This window comes from Pelodiscus sinensis, chromosome 2 (assembly GCF_052426305.1).
Source record: "Pelodiscus sinensis isolate ZL-2025 chromosome 2, ASM5242630v1, whole genome shotgun sequence".
Taxonomy (NCBI): Eukaryota; Metazoa; Chordata; order Testudines; family Trionychidae; genus Pelodiscus; species Pelodiscus sinensis.
Window position 1 is genome coordinate 212414717 of NC_143053.1, and position 12209 is coordinate 212426925.

General features: G+C 43.3%; 1 protein-coding gene across 1 annotated transcript in view; it reads left to right on the forward strand.

The window, feature by feature from the left end:
* COL28A1 (collagen type XXVIII alpha 1 chain) overlaps nt 1-12209 on the forward strand; it is a 131037-nt gene that overhangs the window by 74511 nt on the left and 44317 nt on the right. The window contains exons 24-25 of the mRNA XM_006114506.5: nt 9227-9295; nt 10679-10747. Coding sequence (XP_006114568.3) covers nt 9227-9295; nt 10679-10747 — 138 coding nt within the window. The remainder of the gene's footprint in view (nt 1-9226; nt 9296-10678; nt 10748-12209) is intronic.

The window sequence follows — 12209 nt, forward strand, 5'->3', positions numbered from 1 at the left end:
GTCATGAATAGTGTGGAAAAATTAAATATTTATTACTTCACATGACACAAGAACTGGGGGCCACCCAGTGGAATTTAGTCAGCAAATTTAAAACAAACAAACAAAAAGGTTTTTTTTGGATTTTTTTGTTTTGTTTTTTAATATAGCTAACCTCAGGAGTTATGCCAATGGGTGTTGTGAAAGCCAAAATTATAACAGGGTTTACAAAAAACTAGGTAAATTCATGGAGGATAGATCCATCAATGGCTATTAGCTAGGATGAGCAGGTTTGCAACACCACGTTATGTATGTCCCTAGCCTCATTGCCAGAAGTTGGGAGTGGACAATAGAGGATGAATCACTCAGTGATTTCCTGGTCTGTTCACTCTCTCTGAAACATTGTGATACTGGCCACTGTTTTAAGATTGGATAATGGGTTAGATGGACTTTGGTCCTACCAAGTATGGCCACTCTTATGTTCATATATATAGGATGTTAAGGACTAGTTGATTACCCTTCCCACTGCCTCTATCCGATAGAGGCAGCAAAGCGGGGAGGGGAATGAAGGGGTACTTCAAAGCAGCAGTGCTGGGGATCAGCTGAATGGCACCTCCGCTTTGAAAGCCCAAGGCGGCATTTCAAGGGGCAGCAACCTCACAGCTGATGCACAGCTCAGCATTTCAAAGGGGGCAGAGCCATAGAGCCTGGAATCAGCTGGGGACTCCTTAGCTGATCCCAGGCTCTGCACGGCATTTCAGTAGAACCTGGGATCAGCTGAGAAGTCCCCAGCTGACCCAGTGTTCTGAGGCAGTGCCACATGGAACTTGGGGTCAGCTGGGAACTCCCTAGCTGGTCCTAGGTTCTGCTGCAATTTTCATTGTTTTCAGTTTCATTTGTTATCTCTTCTCCATCTCATGCTGCCTTGCCTCAGCCAGCCTGCTAGCTCAGGCACTGCAGCCCCAGCTATATACTCCCTGACCCTTTCTGCTCTCAACTTCCTGGTTTTACAGTGTTCACCCAGCCCTTCCTCAGCTGGTTTCCCCCTGGCTCTTCTCTCAGGTGATGCTGGATGAGCTAATTGAAATCAGGCCCTCACTAACTTTGTCAGGGCTGAGATGTGCACAGCCCATCAGAAGTAGAAACTTACATTTTTAAAAGTGAAAACAGTCTCATGCAATTTCTTGATTTCAGCAGCTGATGCTTTTTAAAAGCCCCAAATATCACAAAAATTATAATTAAATTGCAAGAGTTGGCAACATTGTAATTTTTAGCCCCACACAATAATATTAATTGTTATAACTCCTTAAAAACAAATTAGAAATTTGCCAAGGAATGTAGACCATAGGGGGATAATTTGAAAACTCTGTTTACGCTGGATCACAAAAGCACAGCATCATCATGCACAATTAGTGTCATATTCTAACATATGTAGCACCTGCATACAAACTATAGTTTGGATTGGGTGAAAGACAACTGCTGCTCAACTGATCCCAGGGGGTTGCAGGTATCAAAGGTAGGGGAAAGCAATTCCTTCCCAAACTGCCAGGCTGGGGGACTCAGCCTCCCAAACATGCTGAAATATGAAGGTGTGGGGTTTTATAGTAGGGATTCAACTAGAAAGTCATCCACATTGGTGTCTTGAAAGGAAACTAGTAGGGCAGGAGCAGGAGGAGGATTAGTCGGACAAAGTCTCTGGAGAAGGTTGGTGTGGGTTGTGGTAGGGTAGCTGAGTGCATAGAACTCATTGGGCTCTCCTATATCTGCAAGTTGAATGATCAAGGAAATAGGTAAAAGTAAGGAAATAAAATAGTTTTAGAATGTAAATTAAGAGAAAAAAGACACCTGTTCTGTTGGTATAAAGGTCATATGTAGCATGCTTTAGTTATTTGCTGCTCATACAAAACCTGAGAAGGGTAGTTTAGCTCTGGCCCAACTACAGTAAAGGAGAGACTTGCATGAGTAAGGAGGAAATATAACGTGCTGAACCTAACACAACATGATAAAACATATTTATTAAACTGCTTTGGAGTTCACCATTAAAGCCATTTGAGATTAACTTAAATCCTGGCCTTGAATAAAACCCAAGAATGAATATAATACAATGAAATTGGGTATGTTGTTTCCTCTTCGGATCATTTTCAATCATTGATTTGGAGGGTGAACCGAAGTCCTAGTTTAGCTTACATGTGACCATCTCTTTCCTCTAGGTGCTTGTCCTTCTTCATATTAATTATTATCCCAGCTGAGGAGGTGGTCAGGGACTAAAGGATGGGGAAAATGTACTTCTTATTTTACCGTGGATAACTTGCAGTGCTTTTTGGTTTTAGTATAGTTCTTGTTTTTATTTTAACTTCATTGCCAAATCAGGTTTATACGCATGCTTTTCAAATGAAAAAGGTTGCTTTTCTCCCATTTTCCTTTCTCAGAACTTACTGCAAATACTTGTATTATATTGCCCACAAACTGCATTAAAAACATTAAGGTTGTAGTAGCAAGCACTCAAATTAAAAACACTAGAATTAAGATTGCCTTGGGAGCGTCCCTTTTGCATAGTCCTCATGATACACATTACAAGGAGCTTGTTCTCTTTTTTCCCCTCCACAGGACTCTTGCCACCTTTAGCGCACAGGAGAGATTGTTCTCGTTTAGGCCTTGCCTATACTATAGAGTTTTGTTGACAAAAGTTACCTTTTTCTGACAAAACAGTGGGTGTGTATGCATTACAGTGTTACTTTTGGCAGCAAAATTCTTCTGTTTTGCCAACAAAATAAAACCACTTCAATGAGAGGCATACAATGTTCTGTAACAAAGAGAGTGACAAAGCATCGGTGTAATCACTTTATGTGGCCATTAGCTGGCCTCCAAAAGTATTCCACCATGACCACTCTACTCACTGTTTTGAACTTCACTGCCCTGCACCCAGCAACATAGGCCCACGCTCCTCCTCTTTCAAAGCTCCAGGACGTTTTGAAATGGTGGATGGGCAGAGGAGGCTGGGGGAGAACTAGGAGGGAATCACAGATTCATTAACATGGAATCCTGTTCTCCACAGCACTAGGAACCCAACAGCAGGCAGGCAAGCAGGGCAATCTGCTACTGAGGAGGGAAGAGGAAAAGGGAGACTACTGTGCAGTGGAGAGAGGGGGGGTGAAGGCAAGGGATGATGACAGACATGCCCTCCTACAGCTGCTTCAGGATTGGTTGCTACTGTCTGTTGTCTGAAGTAAGAGACAGCATGACAAGTCGCTATCCCCCAACACACACACTCTTTCTCTCTTTCACGTACATACTCTCCTCCTCCACTGCAGTTGAAAACCAGCTGGTAATCTAATAAAATGCCCATTGGAATGATGGGATAGAGAAGTCTGCATCATGTGATGCTGTTGCTGCCTCTTGCTCTGTGTCAATACAAATGCTGCTAGCATCGAGGCTTTCTGTCAACACAAGGAGCTATGTGGACATGTATAACTCCCTTTTTTTCTCCCCGGGTTACTTGGGAGCAGGTCACACTCACAGGTGTGCCTGGGTACCTGATGGTTTTAACATAAAAGGAGATCTTGAGTACCTCAGTGGCGATGATGTTGTTGGGGATTATCTATCCACCATCTTTCTGCAGTCCCTTGTTCATAAAGAATATACAATGGCAAAGCCTCCAATTGGCTTGCCCTGTACACACTTAATGGTGTGTCTTGGGAGCCTCCAGGAACAAAACTATTCCAGAAATAATCTGGATCTAACTCCAGGACAACAATTATAAATAATATACATCTAATTGATTACATTAGAATGAACACACCTTTACTTAACAACTTAAAGAAACAGGGTCTAACAGACTAAGAGTGAATAAAATTAACGAAGTTCACAGAAATAATAGGAACCTATCTAGCTGTCATTTGCACTGCCACCATTATCCCACCCCAGAGTGTGTACTCCTTTGGACTCAGAGTCCCAAACACTTGCTTGTATGGGCTCGCTGCAAGATCTGCCGCAGGAGTGGAAGTTCTGCATAGAGTCTGTGTGTGTTAGTCCAAGCTGAGCAGCCAGCTACAAACTCCTTCTGCCACTGGAGCAGGCTCCACCAAATGCCAGCAGTTCTGATTCCCAGGGTTGGACACTCTGCCTCTCTTTGGATCCAGAGTTAGTCTATATCTCTGTGGCCTGTCCCAGGCAGCACGTTCCCAAAGAGCCCATTTACTAACAGCCTCCTCCAGTGTGCTGGTTTGAGTAGCCCTTCACAGCCAAAGTCTCTCCCCTCTAGGGCAATCAGCAGCCCTTGAAGCAGCCTGCTAGATCCAAGCCCCACAGGCTCTCAGTTCCAGGCTGTAGCTGCAACACAACAGCTCCTGAACAGGATAAGGCTCCTCCACAGCAGCTGGCTCCTCTCTCCCAAAATGGAGCGCCCCTAACTGCCAAGCCTCTCTCTCAACATGTCCGGACAAGCCCTCTTTCCCTGGTTTCCCCAAGGGCTAATGGGAGTTGTAGTCTCTACGGCTAAATTGCAGCACACCGGATCCTCCCAGAAAAAGTCAGGGGCACCTTTCGTAAGGGGACTACACATGCAATAGCAGTTTGATTAAAGCGATGGTTGTATGTTGGCATATTTTGCATAGACAAAACTCTATAGTATAGACAAGGCCTTAGAGTATATCTTCATTGAAAAAAGAAATGCAGGAGCAAGTCTCAGATGCCAGGTCTACAGACCTAGGCTCTCGGGGCTCCCTCTATGGTGCTAAAAATAGCCATGTGGAAGTTCTGGCTCAAGCTGGGGCTTGGGCTGTGAAGGCAGGGAGGAGCAGAATAGTGCTTCCAAACCTGAATTCCTGCCTGAGCTAGGGTGGCTGCATGGTTATTTCAGTGCCATAGTGCAGCCTCGGTCTGTAGACCTGGGCTCACTTTTGTTGCCGTGGGGTTTTGGACATTTTTTTTTGGTTATGCAGACATACCCCTAGTTAGCAGCTATTCAATATTTTGTTTTCTTCTGATTCAGTGTGTCTGTGGACTTTATTTACTACACACTATACATACCCTGTTCTGGTGAGAGAATGATTAAATTCCTCATGGCACTTGCCATTGTAGTATCCAACAAAGTCCTAGCCCTTGCCCTTTCTACATTCACATCAGGCAGCTTCTTCCTCCACTAGTCACTGGTAGCAGATGAGACAAACTGCCTGCACCAGGATCCAACACCCCTGCAGCAGCCTAGCACAGTGTTTCTTAAACTGTGTGCTGTGGTACACCTGTGTGCTGTGAGAAAGTCAAAGGTATATTGTGCCCTCTTTTAACTTTTTTTTCCTAGTGGAGATGGAAGCTCAGTTGGGATACACGCGCTTTTGTTGTTGTTGTTTTGTTTTTGGGGGTTTTTTTGTTAATAACTTTTCCCCGGTGTTCCACATAAAAAAATTGATTGTTTGGTGTTCTGCAGTCTTGAAAAGTTTAAGAAATACTGGCCTAGAGCATCAGTTGTGAAGGAAGTCCTGGTGAGCCTCAGATAGGAGTATGCTCAAAGCAGACAATCTTTAGGGAATTTAGCAGTTAAATGTAAGAAGTATCTTCTGAATATTCACAATTTCCAAAGATTTGTAACTTGGCCAAATGTTGGCACATTTCCTTGGAGATGGAAGAACATGTCCTTGACATTGAGGCAACCTACCAGGATTCAAATCTCAGCTCCAACAGCTGGAGGGTGCTAGAGCGTCTCAAAAAAGAGATCTCCAGCATCTTTCAACATGGTCAAAACAAGTTATTTTCCTCTAGTCTTGCTGTCAGACACAGTTGAACTTTTTAGGATGAAATTTCTCCAGAATAATTCAGCCTGTGGCAGACATCCAGCATGAAAAATATTCTGCCCAAATGGTTGTAGTGTGGCAAAGTTCTAAACAACTGAAAATAGGCTTACCTGTGGTGAGTGCAGGGTGGGGGAGAGGAGGAGGGAAGCGGGAGGGCACTCCCTGCTATCTCCCCAAGCAATGGTAACCTCCTGGCTAACATTGCTAGAGAAGGGGGCTTCAAAAAAGGGGGCCAATCAGAGGCAGGAAGGGTCTGGCCAGTGGCAGGGGTTGTAGCCCTGGGCCCCACATCTGGGGGTCACTCTGAGGAGAAGAATCAAATACATTGAACGGCTTAACATTTTTTTTTGAAGTTTAACTAGTTTGATTTTCAGCCATGTTGCAAAATGAGGTTTTTATTTCAGACTACATTATGCACAATTTAGCTGTAAAGCATCAGAGACATATGGGCAGTTTCAGAGAGTGGCCTAAATCGAGCTCCTGTGTTTGTGTGTTCTCAAGCAAGTTTGCATAACTGGCACAATTACATTGGGGTATATTAAGGTACAGCAGAGGCTTACCTTCTCTTCATGGTAATACTTGTGGATAGAGTCGCAGCTGTTCTTTTCATGATATTGCAGCTTAATTCTCAGGCCCAATCCCCAAAGACCTCCTTTTCTGGGACAAACAAAATTCCAAATCTTCATCTGTTTGCATGGTGCTCTATCTCCACACCCCTGGGCCCACAAGGAATCTTACGGTGCGATTTTTTTCCAGCCCTTTCTGGAGATCTACAGGGAGCTCCTGCCGGGGTGCCATTTCAGATTTTGGTGAGGGAGGCACCTGGTAGAGGGGACAAACTGAGGGCATGGAGGGGCAGACTTTGGGCAGTGGCTTCAACAGTGTGGTTGTTTAGCAAAATCACCAGCTTTTACAGAAGAGAACATGTTAACATGTTTGTAGTGGTCTGCTAAGGTTAAATGGAAACATCTGTTTGGCAGCTCTACACAGCACTGGAATTTGAAATAAAAATAGAGAACAAGAATTTATAATTTATGATTTCCTTTTTCTTAAAAAGAATAAAAAATAGGTTGACTTTATTTTGTACAAGTATGAAGAGCTAAGGAGACACATTCTCTGAGGAAAAATGAAAGTTTGGACTTCCATCATTATTCCTTTACAGTACTTGAACTTAAAGTAATGAATCAGGGCTGTTTTCAAATCTGTTATTAGACTTCTGCAGATGAAAATCATGATAAGTGTCTTCCACAGTCTTTGCAGGTTATTACTTTGTGATTGCATCAAGCCTCTAAAAACCCAGCAATAGTATTGAGCCAGTACATGCATATCCTTGGTGTTCTGGAAATGTGGTCTTTCTATAAATTATTCAAGAAATGTAGATGATTTTATTTGTATCTGTATACAGACATTAAGTCCAAAATAATGTTTTAGACATAGTAAGGTACAGAATTATTACCCAACACCCTTTCACTTCAGTGCACCTCACTTAAACTTGCCAGTCTAAGAAGGAACTTCTAAAGCTAAAGCTTCTCCTTTTCCATATTCCCTTTTACCCCAAATTACCAGATCTTGTTCTGTTTTGTCACTGGATAGCTCAGATCTGTCACTGTGTAAAATACAAAACTCCTTCCTGTATGGCCCTACTTGATCAATTCCTTTTTAGCTGTACCTTCCCAAACTTCGGTTTTCATTATAACCAGCTTTGGCTACTGCTAGACTCCTTTACCATAAGCCATATCTAGTGTAGAATCATTCTCTTTTCACTTCATCTCAACACTGCTCATCTGTCTCTGTCAGAGGTGATCTTTCCAATTTACATAATCTTTTCTACTGCTTGTGAACATGTTATTTATTTAGAGAAAGTTTCTACTCTTCATATCAGCATAAATCTCAATCTTAAAATGTGCCCTGGTGTGACAGAAGGAATTGAAATATGGCAAGTGTCCAAAGTGGATAGCAGCTGTGCTTTGTTGCTTATCATGCTGTGCTTCACAGTTTACAACATTTTAAAACTATACCTTGTTTTTAGGGATCTTTTCTAAATATGTTAATTAAATAAGCCAAGTTAGAAAGAAAATTTGAAAAACAAAATCTCCCTCTTACAACAATCCTACATAGCCCAAGGATTAGCAACAGAATTTGAAGCTCCAGATTTTCTGCACACACTTCTACCCCGGTGTTAAAGTTTGTTATGCCCAGTGAACAAAAGGGGGAAATAGCACACTTTGCAGCAGGGGTGCTGGGACAAGCTATATATTGAGGTGCCAAGAATCACTGAACAAAACTGTAAAGCCTGAGTATAATGGAAGCTGCCTCAAGCCATGGGGGTGGGGGGTGTCAGCTTCCCCAGCACACCTAGTCCCAGCACCTATGCTTTACAGGAAGGGTGGAGAACCTAAGACCCGGGGGCTGGATGCAGCCCTCCCCTTGCTTGGATCCAGCCTCCGAGGCTCAGGGCTCTCCCCTCAGCATTGGGGAGCCCGCATTGGCGCGCCACACCTCCCCTCTCCCCGTTGCCCTCCACGGAGTTGGAGCACACAAAATCTACTAGCCTGGAAAAGCACAAACAGGACTTGAGGTCTAGTAGTTATGGACAGAATGGCTAAGTATATTGATTTTGTCATTTATTCTGAAGGACAGTGTGGCTGCATGAAGGAAACTTGGGTTCTTTCTTCAGGTCAGCAAGGACTGATCTAGTGCAAATTCAATAAAGGTACTTGTAAAATGGCAGTGGGCAAGGAGAGAGAATTATATTCCTACCTTGGGGCATTACTCATCAATAAGGCTTTTGAAATACACAGAAATATAAGCAGTAGAAGATGTGAGCTAAGAACTCTTGGTCTCCTGGTTCAGTGCATTGTCCCCCTGAATCAAAGATTGTACAGAAATCTCTTTCTTTCTCTTCCCCACAAAAAATTGTCTGGCTCTGGAGAACTGTTCAACCTGGAGGCTGATTTTCCTTAAAAAAAAATCAGACCATACAACATAAACGAAGAAGTTGAGGCTGGCATGTCATGTTCTTAGTACTGTCAGCCTCCAGCACTAGAACATTGTGAGTCAAGCTCCAAGTAGTCATGAGATTAATAAGACCATCATGAGGTTTACAAAAATGTGGTTGGCCTCCTGGTTGCTGAGGCTTTAGGGTGCACTCACTTCACGTTTTCAAGCTCTTCTCTGCAAAACAACCTTGTCTAGGAAAATACTTGGGGGAAAAAAAGAAAAAACATCCTGAGTTCTCCAGGAATTTTCCAATTCCAGAAGCAGAGGCTGTAGAAAACAACCAACCAACCAAACTCCACAAGTATTATGAGACTTACAATTAAATCACAAGAGCTGGCAACACTGTGGTCTATTGTCTCCCAAACACACACATACAAAAGTCTTCATATAATATATATTTGTCAGCAGATAGTATGTCAGTGTTATGTACATTTGATTGCTAATTTGTTTTTTGTATTCAGGGTAACCCAGGACCAACAGGACTACCCGGGCTACCTGGACCAAAGGGAGATGGCTATCCAGGTGCACCAGTATGTGTTGTTCTATGTAACGTCTTACTGGTAATTAGATACTGTACTTGTTGGTGTGCCACATAACATGAATAATTTCATGTTTAACAATAGCTATGTGGTTATGAGTTACAGTGAGTTTGCTGCCTTGAAGTGCCCAATTAGGTTTCTCTGTCATCTGAAGTAACAGGAGCATTTTGTTTACATTTGAAGACTTCTAATTTCTCAGCTCCTTCGTTTATTTAAAAAAACCACTTCCCTGTCATAATCCTGCAAATAATTACCACGGGGAGAATAGTGGCCACCCTGGGATTGCAGTTGAGGCAGTGGACTGTGGCTGCTCCAGCTGGCTGCTTGGAGACCACTGCCAGGGGGCAGGTCTGACAATGAGAAGGGGAAAAGGGGGCAGTGCCCTGGGGAGCAGCAGTGGCTGGGGAGCCCTGGGCCTTTAAATTGCCTTTGGAGCACTGCATGGCATGCTCCAGGTGCCTTTGAGGGCAGATTGGAGTGTGTGTGTGGGGGCGGGGGGATGTGGTGTGCTGCAGGCAGCACTGAGGGTTGGCTGCCTCCAGTCCTACCCCTTCCACCAGTAATGAGGCCCAACCCATTACTGGAGCACAGGGCCAAGCAGCTCCCCCCATTCCCACACTCACACACCTTGCCCATGAGCTCTGGAAGTCTTTTGGCCCACCAGCTTGGGGCTATTGGAGCTCTAGCCATCCTGCTGGGAGATATCACAGGTGTGGCTGTGGCCTCTGAACCATTTGACTGGGGTCAGCCACACTGGACCATGCAGGAGTCATGGAGTCACTAAGTCCCAGTATCTTGATTTGCACAACCTGCATGACAGACATGGAGCTCTACTCATGACTTTCCCTGCTCATCCTTTTCACACTCATATTCATCCTCTCATAGTTCAATGAAACTATATCTTTCCACACCTAAAAACTCACTCTCACCCCTTCTCCTCTCCACAACCACCTCTCCAGTTACCTCACTCCATCTCCCTTTCCCTGGTCACCTTTAAATGTATCAATCACACCATTTATAACTACTCCTCTCCTTCACCTCCATCCTGGAGCCCCTTCATGCAACTCAAACTGTACCAACATCTCTAACAACCTCAGCTTGGCCAAATAGCAAGGCCTGTACTATAGCCCATACTCTTGGATTTCTTAGCTGTTTTTGACACCAAGAGTCATACCCTGCCCTTCTTGGGATTTTGTGAGTGTTGAGTCTACTATCAAGGTTTTTAAGGGAAACTCTTCAGTACAAGTAAATTAAGATTCAGACAAAAATATCCAACAGCAAAAAAGTAGCAATTTGGAGCTAGGGATAAAACTCCATTCTTTGTGTCTTATGGTTTGGGAAACTACTCACTTTATTTCTCTGGTGTTATGCTAGGGACCTCCAGGACTGCCAGGCTCCCCAGGACCAAGAGGCCCTAAAGGCTTCGGAGATCCTGGACAAAAGGTACCAGCACAATAGTAATGCATACAATAAAAATACCAGCTATCTTCAAAGTATGAGTCCAGCAAACCTGAGATGCATGACACATATGATGAAATGGTGCTTTGTGTCACTGTTATGTTTATAAGCACACAGGTTCTTTATAGAGGGAAAGGCAATATGCTGCTTTTATTAAGAATACAATAGTAAAGCAGCTAGCGTGCGCACACACACACACACACAGTTCCACCAAACGATGTTATATTTACCAGTTTGTGTTTCTCTGGTGGCCAACCAGATTGATTACAGATAGGAGTAGGGTTCACCGATGCTCCAGTGTTAGCAGGACGGGACCCAAAAATTATGGCAAAGCAGCTTTTCTTAATAGTATTTTTTTTCATTGGAATCTGTAAATTTTGCACTGTCATGCTATAATTAATTGCAGTTTGACAAGTACTTATTTTTTTAAGTTGTTCTACTTATATCCCAGCTATCTTGTTCCAATTGATAGGTGCTTGCCTTATCTTTTAGAGTTGTCAATTTTCCCTTTATCTGCATCTCAATAGGGGTATATAGAAATCTTCTGGTGCTTTTACGTCTGTATTTGGCTTCTCCCTAAAACATTTGGTTCAGTGATGGCCTTAACACTTATCTTCTAACACACATTTCTCATTCACACACATGAAACAGAATTGATTTCTTTATTACACAGACACAATGGGCTCGTCTACATTGGCCCCTTTTCCGGAAGGGGCATGTTAATTTCAGCGATCGTAATAGGGAAATCCGCGGGGGATTTAAATATCCCCCGCGGCATTTAAATAAAAATGTCCGCTGCTTTTTTCCGGCTTTTAGAAAAGCCGGAAAAGAGCGTCTACACTGGCCCCGATCCTCCGGAAAAAGCGCCCTTTTCCGGAGGATCTTATTCCTACATTGAAGTAGGAATAAAATCCTCCGGAAAAGGGCGCTTTTTCCGGAGGATCGGGGCCAGTGTAGACGCTCTTTTCCGGCTTTTCTAAAAGCCGGAAAAAAGCGGCGGACATTTTTATTTAAATGCCGCGGGGGATATTTAAATCCCCCGCGGGATTTCCCTATTACGATCGCTGAAATTAACATGCCCCTTCCGGAAAAGGGGCCAATGTAGACGTAGCCAATATGAATATTTAAGCAGGAACATTAAATTACAATTTAAGCAAAACAACCATTATACCCTTTTACTTATTTTACAATACTAATTTTAAAACTTAAAACAAAAACCTTAAAAATCTATTTCTGCCCTGAATCAGCTTCACACACAAAATTCTGTCCGGTACGCCTTTACCAACACACTAGGCTGTTCCTTTCTGCTAGTCAGAAAGGATGGCTGGTAAGGTACACTGAAGCATATTACATTACATAAAGCTACATTTAGCTACATAGCTACATCACTGTCAGATGTTGATTGTAACATCTCAGGCACAGTGAAAGCCCTGTCTTGTTTTATATA